This window comes from Pungitius pungitius, chromosome 5 (assembly GCF_949316345.1).
Source record: "Pungitius pungitius chromosome 5, fPunPun2.1, whole genome shotgun sequence".
NCBI lineage: Eukaryota > Metazoa > Chordata > Actinopteri > Perciformes > Gasterosteidae > Pungitius > Pungitius pungitius.
In genome coordinates, this window is record NC_084904.1 from 5,818,927 (window position 1) to 5,837,413 (window position 18,487).

The following is an 18,487-nucleotide window of genomic DNA, read 5'->3' on the forward strand; positions in this document are numbered from 1 at the left end:
TCCTCTGCTCCTCCAGGGACACAACAGCATCTCCTCTGCTCCTCCAGGGACACAACAGCATCTCTGGAGGAGCAGAGGAGATGCTGAGTGCCTAAAGCAAGAATTGTGCTTGTAGTTTAGCAGAATTGGTTCAGGGGGTTGGAGCAGGAGTTACATGTTGTGGTCATTGTGTGTCAAGTACCAGAATTTGTGTGTAAACAATCGAGAAAAACTGTAATTACAGAAATATTTATTTTGGTAAAAAATGATATCTATGTAATAAATATATAAGTGCAATAAATGACGTTTTATTAGATCCAAACTGGTTGCAACTGAGGCCCGAGCAATCCCGAATTTTCTTATTTCCCACAACGCGGCCAAAAGCATCTCCGTGTTCGGTAAATGCTCCCCATCTCTCCACATTCCACCCCCTCAGCACACAATACCGGCTTCTGTTATCCGTAGCTGAGATGATGTCATCAAGGTCACACTTCCTCCGGAGTAACGAGGACTTGGACCCGTTTCTTCCCAGCGGCCCCACACTGACTACTATACTTTACGTCGTGGGCCTTTGAGGGTAACATTGACTGTGATCTGGACTAAGTCGCACACCAGACGATATGACAGGAGGAGCTATCAGCACATTCAATAAAGGAGGCGGATTAGAGCGGAGGCAGCTCTCATGTTCATTAACATGAACACGGTTCATTTGTTTTCTTATCGATTAGTCCGTCTGAGGCTGCTCCCCAGCCTGATCCCCACCGGGGATTTTCCGACTTTAGTCACAGACTTGCCTTCACACCCCTCGGCCACACCTGCGGGGTCAAAGTTTGGATCGCGTCAGGTAGGGAGTGCAGCGCGCGTGTCCTTATTTAGAGAAGGCGTGCGGCGCGTCACCGCTCGCTGACTCGTTCTCGCGCGGCCACGACTTTGACGTTTGAAGTGCGTGCGGCTTCATTCAATCGCCTCACGCTAATGGAATAGAAGACGGCGATGGAGCTCTCCTGGGGACGCGTTTTCTTCACTCTGATAGTCATCAGTAAGTACTGACTTTGGTTGTTTGTTTTTTACACATCCGACTGCTTTGGAACTGTATTTTCTATCGTGAAGCCAAAATGCGTGATCCCAAGTGAACCTCGTGGAAAGCCGCTAAACGTCTCACTGCGCATCGCACGGCTTGTGGTGAGAAAAATACGGTGATCCAGGCATGGTCCTGGGCGTGCACGCGACGGTCTCCTGATCCCTTCCACATTCCTCTCTCTGCCGATTGAGGTGTGTGTGTGTGTGTGTGTGTGTGCAGCGGGGGGGGGGGGGGGGGGGGGGGGGTCCGACAGGAGAGCGCTCCCTGTCCGGGCTTGTGGGTCTCACTCACTCATACACATGTCCCGAGGGGGGAGATTTTGAATGTGGACTCCGTTTCTGAGGAAACAAAATAGTTCCCTGCGAGGGACACTCTCATACACACTATTAAGACACTCTCATGCACACTATTGAGACACTCTCATGCACACTATTGAGACACTCTCATGCACACTATTGAGACACTCTCATACACACCATTGAGACACTCTCATGCACACTATTGAGACACTCTCATGCACACTATTGAGACACTCTCATGCACACTATTGAGACACTCTCATACACACCATTGAGACACTCTCATACACACTATTGAGACACTCTCATACACACCATTGAGACACTCTCATACACACTATTGAGCAGGGTTCGAAAATGACTTAGGACTCTTGGGGGGTCCCACTATAAAAAATACTGAAGACTACCTTGCTACACTATATACTGCAGGCAAAATTATTATTCGGTCCGGTAGATAACGGCCGTTATAAGACACCTTTAGGTTGTGTACGTGGTTGTGATGTAGTGCTCACTTATACAATCGTGTTTTCAGCAATATGTTTGTGAATGTGCTGCTGTTAGCTGGCAGGTTGTTTGGCTTCATACACATACAGCAAGAAACTCTTCTAATCATTACGTTACACTGGGTATCTAAGTTAGGTAATGCAACTTTTGATGTCGTTTTTTTTTATACAGTGTCTGCGAGAGGGTCTCAGTAGTGTGTGTGAGAGGTGTCTCAGCAGTGTGTGTGAGAGAAGAGGGTCTCAGTAGTGTGTGTGAGAGGGTCTCATTAATGTGTGTGTGAGAGGGTCTCAGTAGTGTGTGTGGGAGGAGAGGGTCTCAGTAGTGTGTGTGAGAGGGTCTCAGTAGTGTGTGTGAGAGAAGAGGGTCTCAGTAGTGTGTGTGAGAGGAGAGGGTCTCAGTAGTGTGTGTGAGAGGAGAGGGTCTCAGTAGTGTGTGTGAGAGGGTCTCAGTAGTGTGTGTGAGAGGGTCTCAGTAGTGTGTGTGAGAGGGTCTCAGTAGTGTGTGTGAGAGGAGAGGGTCTCAGTAGTGTGTGTGAGAGGGTCTCAGTAGTGTGTGTGAGAGGGTCTCAGTAGTGTGTGTGAGAGGGTCTCAGTAGTCTTAAACGGCCCCTCATAGTTCCCAAATGTGTCTGTTGAGGCGTGGAGCTGTTTTCTTGGCATGCCATGCCTTTTGTGAGTCAGGCTGAGTCTGGCTTTTTTTAAGTAGGCTACATGATTCAACCACTTGACTCAAAAGAAGGAAGTCTGGATGGGTGATCTCTATAAACAACCAGTCCTGATAACAGTTGGGTTTGAACATTTAGATAGATACACAGGCCTAGACATACAGTATGTATTCATTTCCTGTAGGTGTATTTGTTTATCTTAAAGTCATCACAAAGCTGATTTATTTAAGTTCATGTTGATCCGTGCCACTGTCATACCACCCCCATCTTTCTCCTCCACCAGCTGACAGAATCCTTCCCTCGCGGTCCTTCAACGTTGGTACTGCAGGTGCCAAGATCTTCAGCGGGCCGGCAGCTACGGAGTTTGGCTACACGGTCAAACAAGTATCAAACCACGAGGGCAAATGGTAACGATTCATGTGATTTGTTCTCTCGAGACTGCCTCGCCTTTTTTATTCCCGTCACAAACACACGTCTTGTCCATGGGGCTGCGTAAGTCATTAGTTAATCGTTACATTTGTCGATATTAATGATGAAGATAATGACATCCGCAGGGTGCATGAATTTCACCCAGAGAGGAGTTAAAGCAATTTTGAGCAATGAAGATGCTGATATACATTCAGTGGGCCGCCCCTTTGATGCAAGCCTTCACAGGTATCCGTCTGGGTCCATACTGACTTAAACTGGTGACTGCGTGACAAAAAAAACACAGTTGAGCTGCTTTGGGGATTTCCTGTGCTTTTCCGAATGACACATCATCAGAGATGCTAAGTCTTCCCATAGTCCTCTTTTCTGTTGCAAGACTGTGAGGAAATGGAATGTGTTACATTTGATTAGTTGTATTTATTAATTCATGAGCAATATAAATCCCATCTATCTACTCTTCGATATAAATAATCTGTGCAATGCAAACAACCTTTCCATCTTCTTATGGCATATTTTTTTTGGTTTTTACATTGATTACTTATCCATTATTTTTTTGTGCCCCTTGTTAGTTTGTACTTCCTTCTTGCCCATTTTCCTGCTGTGGGATTAATACAAGGATTATTTTAGATAAAGCACAACCTACTAGATGTCAGTTTACTGTAGGATCTCTGACAAGTTGTTGCACTGCTGAATCGTAAAAGAAAGATTCCATGCCGAGACACGTAGTTGCTCAATTTTGTCTGAGATACTATAATCTGCGCACGCGCCACACACACTATTATTGGCATCAAGTGTTAACTCCTCCTTATCTACATGAATTGTCCTGTCTTACCTTGAGCATGTCGCAACCTGTATCGAAGGAACACAACTTAGATCTGGTATTGCAAATAAACTATAAGCCCATATCAAAACTGCCTTTCTTGTCCAAAATCCTAGAATAAGAATAAAATTTTCTCATGCAATCGGGAACCAGTTGAAAAGTCTCTTGTGAATCAAAGTTGCATTTTCCGACCTGAAGGAAACTCAAGGTGCTTAAAACAGATGTTTGATTAGATCTAGGACTACGTTCGAAGAAATTCACACCTTCTCCTTCCTCCGCGCAGCGGTGTTATGCAAAGACAAAGTCATGACTGGCTTTAGACATTAATCTAATAAAACATTATTGCATCCTTATATTTTGCCATTACACTGCCAACTCACTGCTGCACTGGAGAAGAATAATATGATATGTTCCAGACTGAGTTCTGTAAAAAAAACACTACACTGAAACTGCTCTCCTGAGGGTTTCAAATGACATTCGTATGTCTTCCGATGCGTGTGACTGCTCAGTGTTCGTACTTGATGCATTGAACACTGTAGACCACACCATCCTGATTAGGAGGCTAGAGGATTGGGAGGACATATCTGGTATAGCATTAGACTGGCTCAGCTTGTACCTCGCGGACAAAAGTTTGGTTTAGTCATTGCACTTCATGACTTTGTCCCCATGATCCAGCAGAGTATTGGTCCGCTCCTCTGATTTCCTTTGATCGATCCATGTCATCTGACCCCCCTATTTAGCAGTTGTCATGTTTCTTCCATATTAGAAATATCAGTAAACTAAAATCTGCTAAATTTGGTCACGCATTGACTACTTTAATTCACTTCTCATCTCCAAGTGTAGCTGCTCTTAAATATTTGCGGGTCATTCAAAATGCTGGAGGCAGATTAAAATGAACAAACCGTCTCACATCCCTCCCACTCTCCGATCTCTCCACTGGCTCCGTGTGGCTTTTTAGGATAGACTTCAGAATTTTCACCCTCACTTAAAAAAATTTGCCCGCGCTGTTGTAACACATGAGTTAAACAGTAACCCAGCAGATGTTGTGCTCTCTGAGTCACAGTCGGCCTGCAGCAGTGTCTTCCGGTGTCTGATGATGGTCTCTGACTGTAGGACCCCTGAGAGGAAGTGATTACACTGTTGTGAGGGGGTGTAGAAGTATTAGGTCATCTTTATGGCTTTATTAGGTAGCAGTACAGCAGTAGTAGCCCTAACCCGACCCCTATTCACTGGTGGGGGAACAGCGTGTCTGAAGTTGATACTTTATATGTGAACTTAGAACCTGTAGAATCTTGTTTTTTAAAACATTAAAAGGATGACACGGGGGACCTGTGGGCACACGCTTACTGTTACTATGTTACACCGTGATGTTTATGATTATTTTGCATCGCTTTGGTGCCACAATGGGCCTATTACAGTGAGGTGTCAGCAGCTATCATTGGCCCTCTGTGTGTGACCGCTGTCTGCCTCGGCTGATATGGACGAGTGTCGTGCGCACAAGAACCTTGACTAAAGGAATGACTCTCGGTAAGAGAATGAAGGCTTTTGGGTTTCTTTTTTTCAGGCTCCTGGTCAGTGCCCCATGGAGTGGTTTCAGTCCAAACAGGACGGGGGATGTTTACAAGTGTCAAGTCGCAGGCTCCAGAAACAGCTGCGATAAACTCAATCTCCAAGGTATGGACTGGTGTTCCCTTGTTTAACCTCTCCTACCAAACATTGGCCATGCACTTGAAAAGCCTAAACAGAGCAATCCAGGAGGTCTCCAGACATTTGGCCTTCGGTATTTTGCTCTCACTATGACTAGGTCATAGTAATAAAATGAATTCTAGATTTAACGATCTGAAATTTAACATGTGAACTAATTGATTGTCCTTGCCACCTCATTCACAGATTCTGTGAGTATGCCCGATGTTAAAAATGTCCACGACCAGATGTGCCTGGGTTTGACACTCACCCGGATGCCTGCTGACAATAGTTTGATGGTACGTGTGTTCACACCATGTTTGATCTTTTCTTACAAATCCAGTTCTTGTCTTTTTGTTTTTGGCAATTTATCACGGTACAGGCGTTGATGGATCATTTTAAATTCTAGATGCATGTTTAGCCACTGCTCGGATGCTTATGCTGTAGGTCACACTTGCCTGTTAATCACTGGTGTGAGAGCGTGCTGGGAGGCCTTCAAAAGTCTCCTCCCCTGTGATACAGTGTGGTCCTCTGTGGGGACAACGCTGTGGAGATCAGATCTTCTACCCAGGAATATGTGCCAAAATGAACAGCCTCTTTCAACCTCAGGCCGCCTTCTCTCCGGCTGTCCAGTGTAAGATATGACTTTAAAAAAATATGTGACTATGGATCTTTATTTGGAACATGTTAATATCAGGTCATATATCCATTACAGAGACACACAGTTGTGTGCTAATGTCATCTAGGGACAACTTTGCTTTTGGTAGACTGTATAGACATTAACTCAAGAGTCGGCTTGCACATTGTCTTTATTCTCCCCACTGCACAAACGTGTCCTTCTGTGTCTCTCCAGCATGCGGAGGGCCGATGGACATCGTGATCGTTCTGGACGGTTCCAACAGCATTTACCCCTGGGCTCCAATGAACGAGTTCCTCCGGAAATTGATACCTGCCCTCGACATCGGGCCCAAAAATACGCAGGTAACACCACGTTTCCTCGAGCAGAGGTCAAGCGGGGCGCGGTTGTGGTCTTTATGCTTAAAGCTCTCTGTGCTTTACCACGCCAGGTCAGCGTCATTCAGTACGGAATTGTTTCGAAGTTTGAACTCAAGCTCAATGAGTATAAAACCAAAGAGGAGGTAATGCGAGCTGCGTCCAAAATCGAACAAATGTACGGTACTTCTACCAACACCTTCCATGCCATCGAATTTGCCAGGTTGGTGCCGCACTACAGCCTGCCATAACTGTTTGTTTGTCTACGTGTGTGTTTGATCTATTGTTGTCCGGTCCGTCTCACTTACCTGTTAATGATGAACAATCATTTTGATGCTGCTCTATGATTTGATTTGAAAAAAAGTTTAAAAATCTCTTGGGATTTGCAAAGAAGGATTTTTAAAATGAACTCAAAAATGTTCTTCATGTCTTCAGTCGGTCGGGTTTCGATGAAAGCAACGGCGGCCGACCAGGCGCCGCCAAGGTGATGGTGGTGGTCACTGACGGGGAGTCTCATGACGTGGCGATGAGAGAAAAAGTACTCGCCTACTGCGAGAAGCAAGGCATCACCCGCTTCGGTATCGCTGTAAGTGATGGTTTGCCGATTACTACCAAAGTAGTTATAACTGTAAATGTGAATGATGCCTCTGTGAAATAATTCTCATGCCAAAAGCTTTCATTTGCGTATATTTCTGATTGATTGGATGTTGATGTGTCAACTTTATCTCTTTTCTTTTTGCAATCCTATTTTTTCCTCCATAGCTCCTGGGTTATTACACCAGAAACAACATTGAGACAGACGGCTTGATTAAAGAAATCAAGTCCATCGCCAGCGTACCCAATGAGAAGTACTTCTTCAATGTGTCGGAGGAGGCGGCGCTCTCCACCATCGCTGGAACATTGGGAAACCGCATCTTCAACATAGAAGGTGCATGATGTTAACGTCCCCTCTCCCCTTGTTGCAGGCGCTACATGCGTATTCGCCCTCAGATCAAATGTGTTTTTCTTTTCGTCTTATGCCCATCCTGCACTTTGTCTTATTCTGGATCTGCTCAAATTTGTAGATTAAATTCCTCAACACAGCATGAAATGTGGGGACGTCACAAGTCACAACACACGTGATTTGCACTTAAGCAACATTCTAGAAGCATCATTAAATACCACCTGTAGCTTTGGATTCTGGCGATAACACAATTCTCTTTCCTGACAAGGCACCGGGAAAGGGGGCGACAACTTTAAGATGGAGATGTCCCAGGTCGGGTTCAGCGCTCATTACTCAGAGGTACAGAGCCAATTTTTTTATTTTGGTTTGTCGCTTGTGGCAGTGTGAACATTGATAAAAGAAGCTTGTGATATTTTTGTTTAAAATTAGAATATAGTTGGTCACAGAATCTGACCAACAACCTCTTTTCAACTCATATTCTCACGAAAAGAAAAGAGGAAGCCAGAATGAAACAACAAAAACTTAAGGAGAGGCTTTTTTGTTATTGACAATTAGAAATGATTATGTTGTCAGACATCATCTGCTTGTTTTTACTGAGGCAAACTCAGACTGCTACTTTGAAAATCTTCGATACCTGAAAAATAAATTATATGTGAATGCTGTGACCCACAGTGTTGTTTGTGTGTTTGTGCGTTGACCGGTCTTTGACCTGTGCGTTTAAGGGTGTGACGATGCTCGGAGCACCGGGGGCCTACGGCTGGAGCGGGACTGTTGTCCATCAAAAGGGCTCAAAAGCAGAAATTCTCCCCTTCTCCGCCTTTGAGAGAACACTTCAAGACAAAAACCACAGCTCACTGTTGGGTAGGCGTTTACAGATGTCCTCTGTGTTTTAGCTTTGATCATGTGGTCAAAAAAACAAGAAGTCAGCGAGGGGCATTTTCTCAACGCGGGCAATACACAAGCTGGCCTGCTTTGGTAGCAAGGGCGTAACCACGCATTCTTTGGGGGGGGTTGTGTCCCCCCCCCCCCAATATTGAGAAAATACCCCCTAATATACAGCAGAAAATATGTAAACTATATGTTCTCCTTTTATGAACCATGCCAATGGATCGGTCTCTTGGCTCGTTAGTGCGACTTCGCAGCGTCCTCCTCGCAGGAGGCACGGGTCGCCGACCAGATACGGCGTGTGGCGCGGACTCCTTGGTTATTGTCCCTCTGGGACTTTAACAAAGTAAATCTCAACCATGGACTTCCTAAGTACAAACAAGTTTATTAAATACCCATCCACACTTGATCACTGTGACACCATACCTGTCCACGCCTGCCCAATACCCGCTTAAAAAAATGATGGGGAAGGGTATTCATTGGGACCCCCCCAATGTCTAAACCATGGTTATGCCCTTGTTAGATAGCCTTAGTATTCCTGCCGTGTTTCTTTATTAATCATGAAACACATGATGATGCGATGCCATCATCACTGATACTGCGGTTGCAGTAAATGTTACAATGTGCATTAAAAGTCCTGCATTCCAAATACTACTTAGGTTAAAGTTAAAAATTCCGCAGTAATAGGTAGAAGTACATAAGTTTGTCTGAAAATTTCAGAATAAATTAGCAAAGTTGTATTATTATTATTATTGATTTAACTACGAGTAGTGATTTAATGTTTTAGCTTGTATTTTAAATTCTATTTTTGTTTAGCGCTGAGCACACACTCTTTTTTGAAACCACATTTTCAGCTGTATTCAGTTGTACACAGACCTTTATTTACATAGTAACTAGTTCCCAAACAAAGTGTGGTAAGTAGATGGAGCAAAACAAGAAGACACAATAAATTGGGTAAAGTACTTGATCGAATGTATTAAGTTACATTTGCCACTGTTTAAGTAGTGTTCCAAGGTTTAGATGTTGGCTACTTACTTTGTTATTTACGGTAATTTTCAGGTTATTCTGTCACCACACTGAGTGACGGGTCCATAGAATACTTTGTGGCTGGCGCGCCTCGCTCCAACCACTCCGGACAAGTTATCGTCTACACCGTCATCGGTGAGAATACAACTACTATCATCGACTCAGAGCGAGGGAAACAGGTACCGTTAATAAAGGGATATGGTATTCACAATGTGTCACCCGGGTGCCAAATGTGTACATGAGGGAACTAATGAGATGATACTGGTTGTCCTAGATTGGGTCCTACTTTGGAAGCGTCCTGTGCCCCCTGGACGTGGACAGAGACTCTGTGACGGACCTTCTGCTCGTTGGTGCCCCCATGTACATGAGCGATCAGAAAAGAGAGGAAGGCAGGGTTTACCTCTTCTCCGTCACCAAGGTAAAGAAGGGCCAACGTGTCAGTTGGTGGGGGACACAGTCTTTCTCAATAGGGAAGCGTGCATACGTCATATTGTGCGTCCCAATGATCTCAAGGGTATACTGAACGAGCAAGGATTCCTCATTGGTCCGCCCTCGACTGAGGATGCGCGCTTCGGGATGGCCATTTCTGCTGTTCCCGATCTGGACCTCGATGGTTACAACGACATTGTGGTTGGAGCTCCACTAGAGGACAAAGGGAAAGGTGTCATCTACATCTACAACGGGGAGAACAAGGCTTTAAACAAACAGTTCTCACAGGTATGGAGAAAGATTGGTCTCTGACAGAGGAGGCTGTTTGTTTTGGTTGTTTTTTATTTTTCAGTTGAAGCTAATTATGCTTTAAACTGTCTCATCAGATGAATATATAATCTGTTCTAGAAAATCTTTGGCTCCAAACTGGATCCTCAGTTGCAGTATTTTGGAAGGTCCATAGATAGTTTCACAGACCTGAATGACGACACGCTCCCTGACATCTCCATTGGCGCTTATGGCAAAGTGGTGCAGCTCTGGTAAGTTTGGCCGCCTGTGAGAGATTAGAAATTGGGCGAATAATGTCATGATTGATCCCGTTATAGTATAGAATCAGCAATATTGTTGATCATTTACAACAGCACTTGGTTCTTAGGTCCCGAGGTGTGGCGTCCGTCTCGGCTGAAGCTTCTTTCAACCCCGACAAAATCAACATTGTCAACAAACCTTGTGACATTAAGGGACAGAAGCTCACTTGTTTCAACACCAACCTCTGTTTCCGGGCTGCATTCAGGCCTACGAACCCTGTTGGACCAATCGGTAAATCAAATGAACACAGCGGGGGGGTACAAGCTGGTTGGCTTAGCTTAACACAAAGACTGAAAGCAGGCATAAAAGCAGGCTAGCACCAACAAGGTAAAAGACATAATCCAGCAATGAGCACCTTGTCAAAAACGACTAGTTGGCAATTACTAGTAGATCTGTTACTTTCAGATAAAACCAGGGTAGTGTTTTTGGTCTTCATGCTATGCTAAGCTAACGGGCTGTTGGCTATGTTTAGAGTACAGACAGGAGAGTGGTATCAATTCTCTCATCTTACTCTAAGTCAAGAAAGCAAATACATATATTTACCAATATGTCAAACTCCTGGATAATAACAAGAATAAGAACAAGAATATTGCACTCTTCTTTTCAGATATATCCTACACTTTAACTCTGGACGCTGACCTGCAGGCATCACGAGTTACCTCCAGAGGACTGTTCACTAAAAACAACGAACGTTTCCTCACAGAAAAGGCTAAAATATTATCTACGCCCCTGTGTCTGGACTACCAGGTGTATGTTCAGGTAATACATCATCTGTTTTGCAGTCACAGAAGAGCAAAGATAAATAGAGAGATATACTTTGTTAATCCCAAAAGGGAAATGTGTGTGCAAAATAAACAGAATAGTCACATTAAATAGCAGAGCAGAACATATTAACTTAAATTAAAGTGATACTGAAATAGAAGTATGTTCATTGATGTGGTGTATCTACAGTATCAAATTGAAATTAGAATCATGTTGACACCCTTATGGGATAAGGCTTGCAGAGAAATTAGTTTATAGTTCTAGTATTTTGAAGGTAATTTGCTGATCCGTCCGTGCATGGTTTCTTCAACAGGAGGCGCCGGACTTTGTCAACTCCCTCAGTCTCAAAGTAGAGATCGAGCAGCAGAATGCAGATGTGAACCCCGTCCTTGATACATCTTCTCCAAGTGCCTGGGAGTTCTTTGTAAGTGACTTGTATAGTACAATGTCTCTAAATCTCTGCTTAATTGTTTCTTTTGAGCATATGGGACTTTAAAAAGGTCTACAGGAAACAGACCAGGTGACTTTAGACCTTAGATGTAGTTGTTAAGTTGCAGAGTTGTCCGCAATGTCATTCAAAATGACACAGTGTGATGATTACTGGCTTTATAAAACTTTTAAAGGAATTTACTGATGTTACGCAACATCTCATATTAACACCCTTTGTGTTTTCCAGCAGCAAAATCAAAGTTCAACCAATGTAATAAATGAATAATAGATTCCCGGTACGTCCCTTTTTTGTGCTTGTAGAGGGGAGTGGGGGCCGTGGGAATGAACAGAGACAGTCAAGATTAGGAATTTACACAACTGATTGCAATTTACTATCATATTCAATTTTCTTAATTCAACTTAAATATCTTGTATGCAAGTTTGTAGTGTGAGTGGGGGAGGCTGGGACCTGTGGTTGAGCCAAACAAAAGAAAGTTGTCCTGTCTGCCTCCCTCTAGAAACAGAATAAACAAAATGCCTGCGCGTTCTTCTCTAAAAACTTTGTGGGCAACACAAAACACAGAGGAGACGTCAACCAATAACCTAGACGAAAACCACTCGGTGAAAGTATGGATGCAAAGGCTCGTGAAGCGCGTATCGAGGCTTGTGTGGAGACGTATGTGGTGACGTATATGTGGTTGGGACCTCTCCCAGTGCTGCCTTCACCAGCCTTTGGGAAGGAGCAGAAGCGCCTCACATGACAAACATCGTGATGTTTGCTGCTCTGCTGCAGGTGCCTTTCACAACAGACTGCGGCTCCGACAACGTGTGTGTCAGTGACCTGGTGCTGAGCGCGAAGACAGACACCAAAGCTTCTAGGTGAGAATCACTGACATTCTACAGTGCATTATTTGATGTAGAATAAACAGTTTAGATGTAAAGACTGTTTCATGGTCTCACTTGATGTGTGTTGTTGGTATCGTCGTGCTTTTTTCCCCTCTATTGGTCTAGTGTTTAAGTGGAGGGTAGAATTGATTTGAAACTTGCCCGGACAAGGATTTTTCATTCCTCACTATGAGTCACTTGAGAGGCTGAGGGAGAACACGCATGTTTAATAGTTATCCAACAGAAAAACCCAGCCTTTCGGCCTTTTTTTCCTAGGCGCAAACTTCTGGTGCTGTCGAGTTAAGCCAATGCAACGGGTACTCAAGCGTCACATTACAGTACCATCCTAAAACACCCGTTTAAAAAAATGATTTCCTTTGTAGTGCACACCAAGAGCAAGACCAAATCTGGCCTAAAAATACTTATGTAATGTTATGCCTGGATCAATCTCAAAAACCACTACACCAACTATAGTCCGTCTAGACATATAAGATAAGATATTCCTTTATTAGCCCAGATTAAAGGACAGGGAGAACAGAGACATTGGAAACACTTTTACGCACACATGATTGAGGGCAGTTTTGCAGCTGCTGTGTTTTTGTCACGTTTGTAGGTTGGGTTGTGCGATGCGTTTTGTGCCTGTCGTTCATTCCGACATACATGCTGTATTGTGCATGTTAGGGTTCCCCCAGCTACCTTCACTTCTAGGGAGTGTCCTCTCATTCCTAAACGGCGCAGTGCAGTAATGGCAGCTCTTGTGTAACAGCTCGTCTCCCGCGCTGGTCAGTGGCAACAACCAGGCGCTGTCGTTTGAAGTGGTCGTGAAGAACAAAAAGGAGAACGCGTACAACACCCAGGTCACGGCGACCTACTCCAAGAACCTCTTCTACTCCTCCATTTCCCCCCCTGTGAGTGAAAAAGTGCACCTCACACAGAATAAATGTGTGATCCAATACTGGAACAGCTTTCCCCACCTTAACTATTTTTCACCTTTTCCTAAAATAGTTTACAAATAAAAAAAAGGTTTTGGACTTTTCTGTCTGTGCCACTGAAGTTATTGCAATGACATTAAAATCCTCATTGCAATACGTTGTTGGTGTAATAAAACAACGTGGATTCGATGTACTATTTGGATCTATAGACGGGCGAAGTCAAATGCACCTCAACACAAACACAAACCGTCACCTGCCAAGTGGGGTACCCAGCGCTGAAAACCCACCAACAAGTAAGAGCCAGAAAAGCAAACACACTTATTTGTCACTATGAACTATTTTGAACACGTCATTTTGGGTGATACAAATGTGTTTAATCTTTTTTCAATTCCAGATGACATTTCAGATGAATTTTGATTACAATCTTGACGAGCTGCACAACCGAGCCGAGGTGAAATTCGAGGCCAAGAGGTACACTTAAATAGTTCAAAATGTAATGAAAGATTGTTACTCTTACGGAGACGGTGGATATGTAATCATGCTGCGTACTTTTACAGTGATGGTAAAGAGGAAAGGCCTGCAGACAACACAGTGGACATATCCTTGCCTGTGCGATACGATGCTGGGGTAATTCTATCAAGGTGATGATGCTTTCTGTTTAATGTTTTTTCTCATTTTCATTGCACCCTGGAAGGTTTGACGAAGGAAACTCACACACGCCGTGCTCTCTTTGTCACAGGCAGTCAAATATCAATTTCTACGTAGCGGATGTCGTCCTTCCCGCGGTAACAACGGTGAAGAGTCTTGATGATATCGGCCCAGAGTTTAACTTCACAGTGAAGGTGCGGCGAATGAATCGGTGTATTAGGCCTATTCCTCATTTAATTTGTATTTGTTATAACATGTATGAATTGTGATGAATTGTATTTGAAGGTTTCCACGAGCTACTTCCCCGTCAGCCTCCTGTACCTCACCATCGCTCTGCCAGTGACCACCAAAGGTGGAAATCAGCTCCTCTATGTCACCAGTGTGGACACACCGCCAGTAAGTTTCCAAGTACCAGCAACTTTTGAAAGGGATATAATACATTCATAAATGCCTTCGTGGACAACCAATATGTAGTGTAGTATCTGTATTTCAGAAAAAATAGACTTTAAAACAATTTTGTATTCTTATGGCACAATCGGATCCTGAAAGGCAAGTTGAGTGAAAACCAGTTTTGGACTTGTGGACTGTGTGATGGGGGATTGTGTCATTTATTGATAGAATGAATTCTGCACCTGCAGGGAGGTGCGGTCACCTGCGACTCCAGCGGCCTAGTGGATCCTCTGCAGATCGGAGTGAAGAGCTACGAGGCGTCCTTCTCCGAGGAGAGCCTCAGAGGCACGGAGAGTCTGGTCGGTCACTTTGTGCACACACGCACACTTCTAGATCTGTGCACACCAGAAACCTAAGATACATTTCTCATATATTAAAACCGTATTTTGCAAACAAGCCATGTTATAATATTCTCCTGTACCTGTGATTTGATGCGTAATCACCGAGCTTTATATTTTTATGAATACAAAGGACTTATTAAGTTTGATTGCTGCACAGGCTGCATGTCTTATTTATCTTTAATGCTGAAGTGTATTTCAAATTTCTGATTCCATTTTGTTAATGCTGTTAATGCTGTTTATTTTTTAACCGACAGAACTGCAAGAGTGCAAAATGCGAGTACATAAAATGCATCTCCAAAGACGTGGAAATCAAAAGCGACTATTTTGTGAAAGTGAAAACGAGGATCTGGAGCGGCACATTTCTTTCGGTAAATGTATTCAATAACGCATTGCGTTTATACAACTGCTTGTTTCGTCTGCTTTTCTTGCACACACCGACATGCACACTTAACAATGTCCCGATAGGCCTCCTATCAGACCATCGAGCTGACCTCCGACGTGGACGTCGAGACCTCAGACCCCGACCTGCTGGTCATCGGCCTCAAGCGGCTTCCGGTGAGACTTGCGTGCGGAAAGAAGGAGGAGACGTCCGCGCGTGGTCTCGTCAGATAAGATGTGACACACGGCGTGTGCGCCTGTCCTCCTGCTGTCCAGGTGGTGGTGACCATCAGCAAACCCGGGGTGACGGGCGACGTTCCGGTGGGGGTGATAGTCGGCAGCGTCGTCGCTGGACTGCTGCTGTTGGCTCTGGCCGTCGGCCTGCTGTGGAAGGTGAGGCCCAGTAGTGACAACCCACAGAGGGACGTCAGTAGAGCTCGTCCATGCTGGGCAAAAGCAAAGAAACCTGCCGTCTAAACCGAATCCCGTTTCCTCTCTAGTTTGGCTTTTTCAAGAGGAAGTACCAGCAGCTCCAGATGGAGGAAGCTGAAGACACGCAGAGCCACGCGCATGTAAACGAGGTGCTGTGATCCGAGGAGCAAACCCCCCCCCCCCAGCGAGGGACACTGGCAGCACATCACCAGCTTTCTAAGTGCTTCTGGACCACCTTTCAATCACTGGAGGCCATTTTTCATGAAATGGTTCAGATTGTGGATATCTTGGGATTCAATCTTTTTTATCTTTATTATTGGGCTGTCTTTTTTAAGCTTTGTGGACTGCACACTGACTTTGTACAATGTGAAAGCACAACTTTTTCCGGGTCCAGTTGATCTGGAGGTTTACACTGTAATGGGATCTAATTAGAATATTAAGAGCACTGCCTTTTGCTTTGTAACATACGGGGCAACATGGTCGAGACATAACAGCTTCTAATAAGGATAGTGTAATAAGCACTCGTGTTTGTACTGTACATACTGTAAGATAAAGTTAACAGTGTTAATGTCGGCCTTTATCTTCACCAAAAGATGAGGTCATTGGAGTGGCTACTTGTGTTGTTGATTAATTGAGATATCTTGTGCTTGTTTTTTACCACTGCGGGCCCAACTTGTCAGGTATAAATATTTCATATTGTGTTTTTATTATCTGCAGATTATTTTCTTGGTTAATTAAATTTAAAAAAAAATGTTGACTGTTTTGTCTAATTTAAATTACAATAACTGCCTTAAACATATCAGTTTGAGCAAGCAAGTATTTGGGAAAATAATATTTATTATTCATCAAACTCAATACATTTGCCAAAATATTTGTAGATACAATATTTCCTGTTAATAAGTGGATTGAAGACTCAGTTGCAGCTTCAATGTTATTCATGTAAAGGGCAAAGGGATATTATGCCTCGGCTCCTCGACCAAATACCGTCCTGTACAGAGATGGACCCGGTTAATTGACCCTTAAACGTGTCTTTACAGTGGGAAGTGGGTGCGAGAACGTGTATGTAATGGACGGGCTCATCTAGACGTGTATTGGCGGTGCTTCTCCACAAGGTGGCAACATAATACAGATGACCAGTGGCCTGTAACACCGGCGATGACTCGAACGATCCATAAAATAAAGTAAGACCCATTTCTCACAGGAACACCTTTAAAACCCCTTCCTCGGACCCCCTTCCATCCAGAAAACACACAAGTGCAAGTCCCCCTTTAGGCTTAATTCATCCCCCCACAAATCCTTTGGCACGTCGTGTTTTTTTAAACGGGCCACTCCAGCACGCAGCAGTGTATTTCCACAAAGTCCTGCTCCGAGATCTGGCACGATGGAAATATGCCATTTCCTCTAATAAGTTGCATATTTGTGATCCGGGAAAGCTCGGGCTCGCTTCCATTCCATAGTTGATGAAATGTAATACAGGTGTTGAAATGACCTTTCATCGCTGTAGGGGTTTTCCCCGCAGATGATTGTCAGACACAGCCAACTAAACTTGACCCGTGGCACAATGAGATGATTGCTCTCCTGTTCCTGCGATGTTGCAATTCAAAGAAAAAAATGATTGGATAATGTATTTTCAATGACCTTTTGGCGTGACTTTGAATGTGATCCTCAAGGGTTTCATTGTGTTCCATCTCTGGGGTCTTTTTCGTTTCTTTCTTTGATGAAGAAATTGGAGATGGATGTTTTTTAGCGCAAAAGAAAAGAAAACAAGTAATGACATCCCCACAGCATCATCCAATCTGTCCTATATTATACTCTGCCGCAGTCAACTCACACAGTTCCGATTGGCGGTGAACTTTCCCCGCTGCGGGCCCCGGGACGTGGGAGCCCTGACTGGCCCGCGCAGCGGCGCAGCCGCCCCTTTAAACCGGATACAGCGCAGGCACACGTGCACGCGCACGTCAGGAAGGGTTTCACGATTTAATTACTGCACTGTTGATGGGCACGTTCTATGGAGTTCTATGGAGGTGCCAAATATGCAACAACGTGATCAAAAGAAGCCGGAGAGGACATTTCTATGTATCAATTGGAAAAAGAACAACACAGACTAAAGGGGGGGGGTTACAGTGTCTCCCTGGAGTCTGATTCACACTTTGCTCCTTTGCTTTGCTGTGACCAGAGTTCCGCTGAAGAGGTCGCGCGAGGACTTCTGACGGAGTTCAGCCTGTGCGTCAGTGAGCGGAGAGCCCACTGCGAGTATGGCGGGGTGGGGTGGGGGGGGGGGGGGTTCATTCAATGAAATGCAACACCCCGCTCCTCCGTCTGAAGCCTCTTCGGAAACAGGTTTGATTATATTTAAAAGCTTGACCCGGGAGAGAAACCCAAACAACTGTCTGTTCTAATATTAGCCGAGCGGCTGCGGGCTGTTGGGGATTCTATTATTGTCTGGGCTGCGGATGTATACCCAAAAGGCTGCTCTTATCAAAAGATTTACACTTTTGTCTGCAGTTGGTGGAAAAGAAATATCAGTTACCAACAAGTAGCACATGCGTCCCTTCATTTGAAGGACTGACGCTATGGGCGGATTTTATGGCTGTGGGCCTGTTTAATCATACAGTAAAAAAGCCCCTGGTCTATGAGTAAAAATGACCATCAGCACTATTATTAAATCTATATATTTTTAATTACTATCTATTATTATCATTAATATCCATATGATTGGTATTTTACAGCTTCAAAGGCGTAAGTTGCACGAGTGGCACTCATATATCTTGATGATAAAAAAACATAAAAATTAAGAAATTAAACGTTAATCATTGTATTTCCATATCAACAGACACAGTGCGTGTGACCTGCTGCGTTTGCGCTTTTGTTTCACCGCAGAAGACGCGCAATTCGGGAAGTACGGCGTTT

At 44.2% G+C, this 18,487-nt stretch overlaps 1 protein-coding gene across 1 annotated transcript; it reads left to right on the top strand.

The window, feature by feature from the left end:
• Positions 1–683: 683 nt before the first annotated feature.
• On the top strand, positions 684–16,332 carry itga2.2 (integrin, alpha 2 (CD49B, alpha 2 subunit of VLA-2 receptor), tandem duplicate 2). The gene is made up of 30 exons (XM_037483629.2): positions 684–1,018; positions 2,811–2,934; positions 5,338–5,447; positions 5,664–5,755; positions 5,979–6,090; positions 6,310–6,437; positions 6,524–6,672; positions 6,885–7,035; positions 7,212–7,377; positions 7,661–7,731; positions 8,115–8,253; positions 9,337–9,482; positions 9,578–9,721; positions 9,817–10,020; positions 10,141–10,271; positions 10,388–10,551; positions 10,928–11,079; positions 11,396–11,506; positions 12,305–12,390; positions 13,163–13,304; positions 13,538–13,621; positions 13,723–13,799; positions 13,886–13,969; positions 14,068–14,170; positions 14,262–14,372; positions 14,615–14,725; positions 15,022–15,135; positions 15,233–15,322; positions 15,422–15,538; positions 15,646–16,332. Exons 1-30 carry the CDS (start codon positions 973–975, stop codon positions 15,733–15,735), a joined length of 3,549 nt encoding a protein of 1,182 aa, XP_037339526.2. The 5' UTR covers positions 684–972; the 3' UTR covers positions 15,736–16,332.
• Positions 16,333–18,487: the final 2,155 nt, after the last annotated feature.

What these genes read in the sequence shown, in the direction of transcription:
- itga2.2 (XM_037483629.2), top strand. Translation starts at nt 973, where the DNA reads ATGGAGCTCTCCTGGGGACGCGTTTTCTTCACTCTGATAGTCATCA. An exon ending in TCGGGCCCAAAAATACGCAG is followed by an intron (nt 6,438 to 6,523) that starts GTAACACCACGT and finishes TTACCACGCCAG; the next exon opens with GTCAGCGTCATTCAGTACGG. An exon ending in TCAGAGGCACGGAGAGTCTG is followed by an intron (nt 14,726 to 15,021) that starts GTCGGTCACTTT and finishes TTTAACCGACAG; the next exon opens with AACTGCAAGAGTGCAAAATG.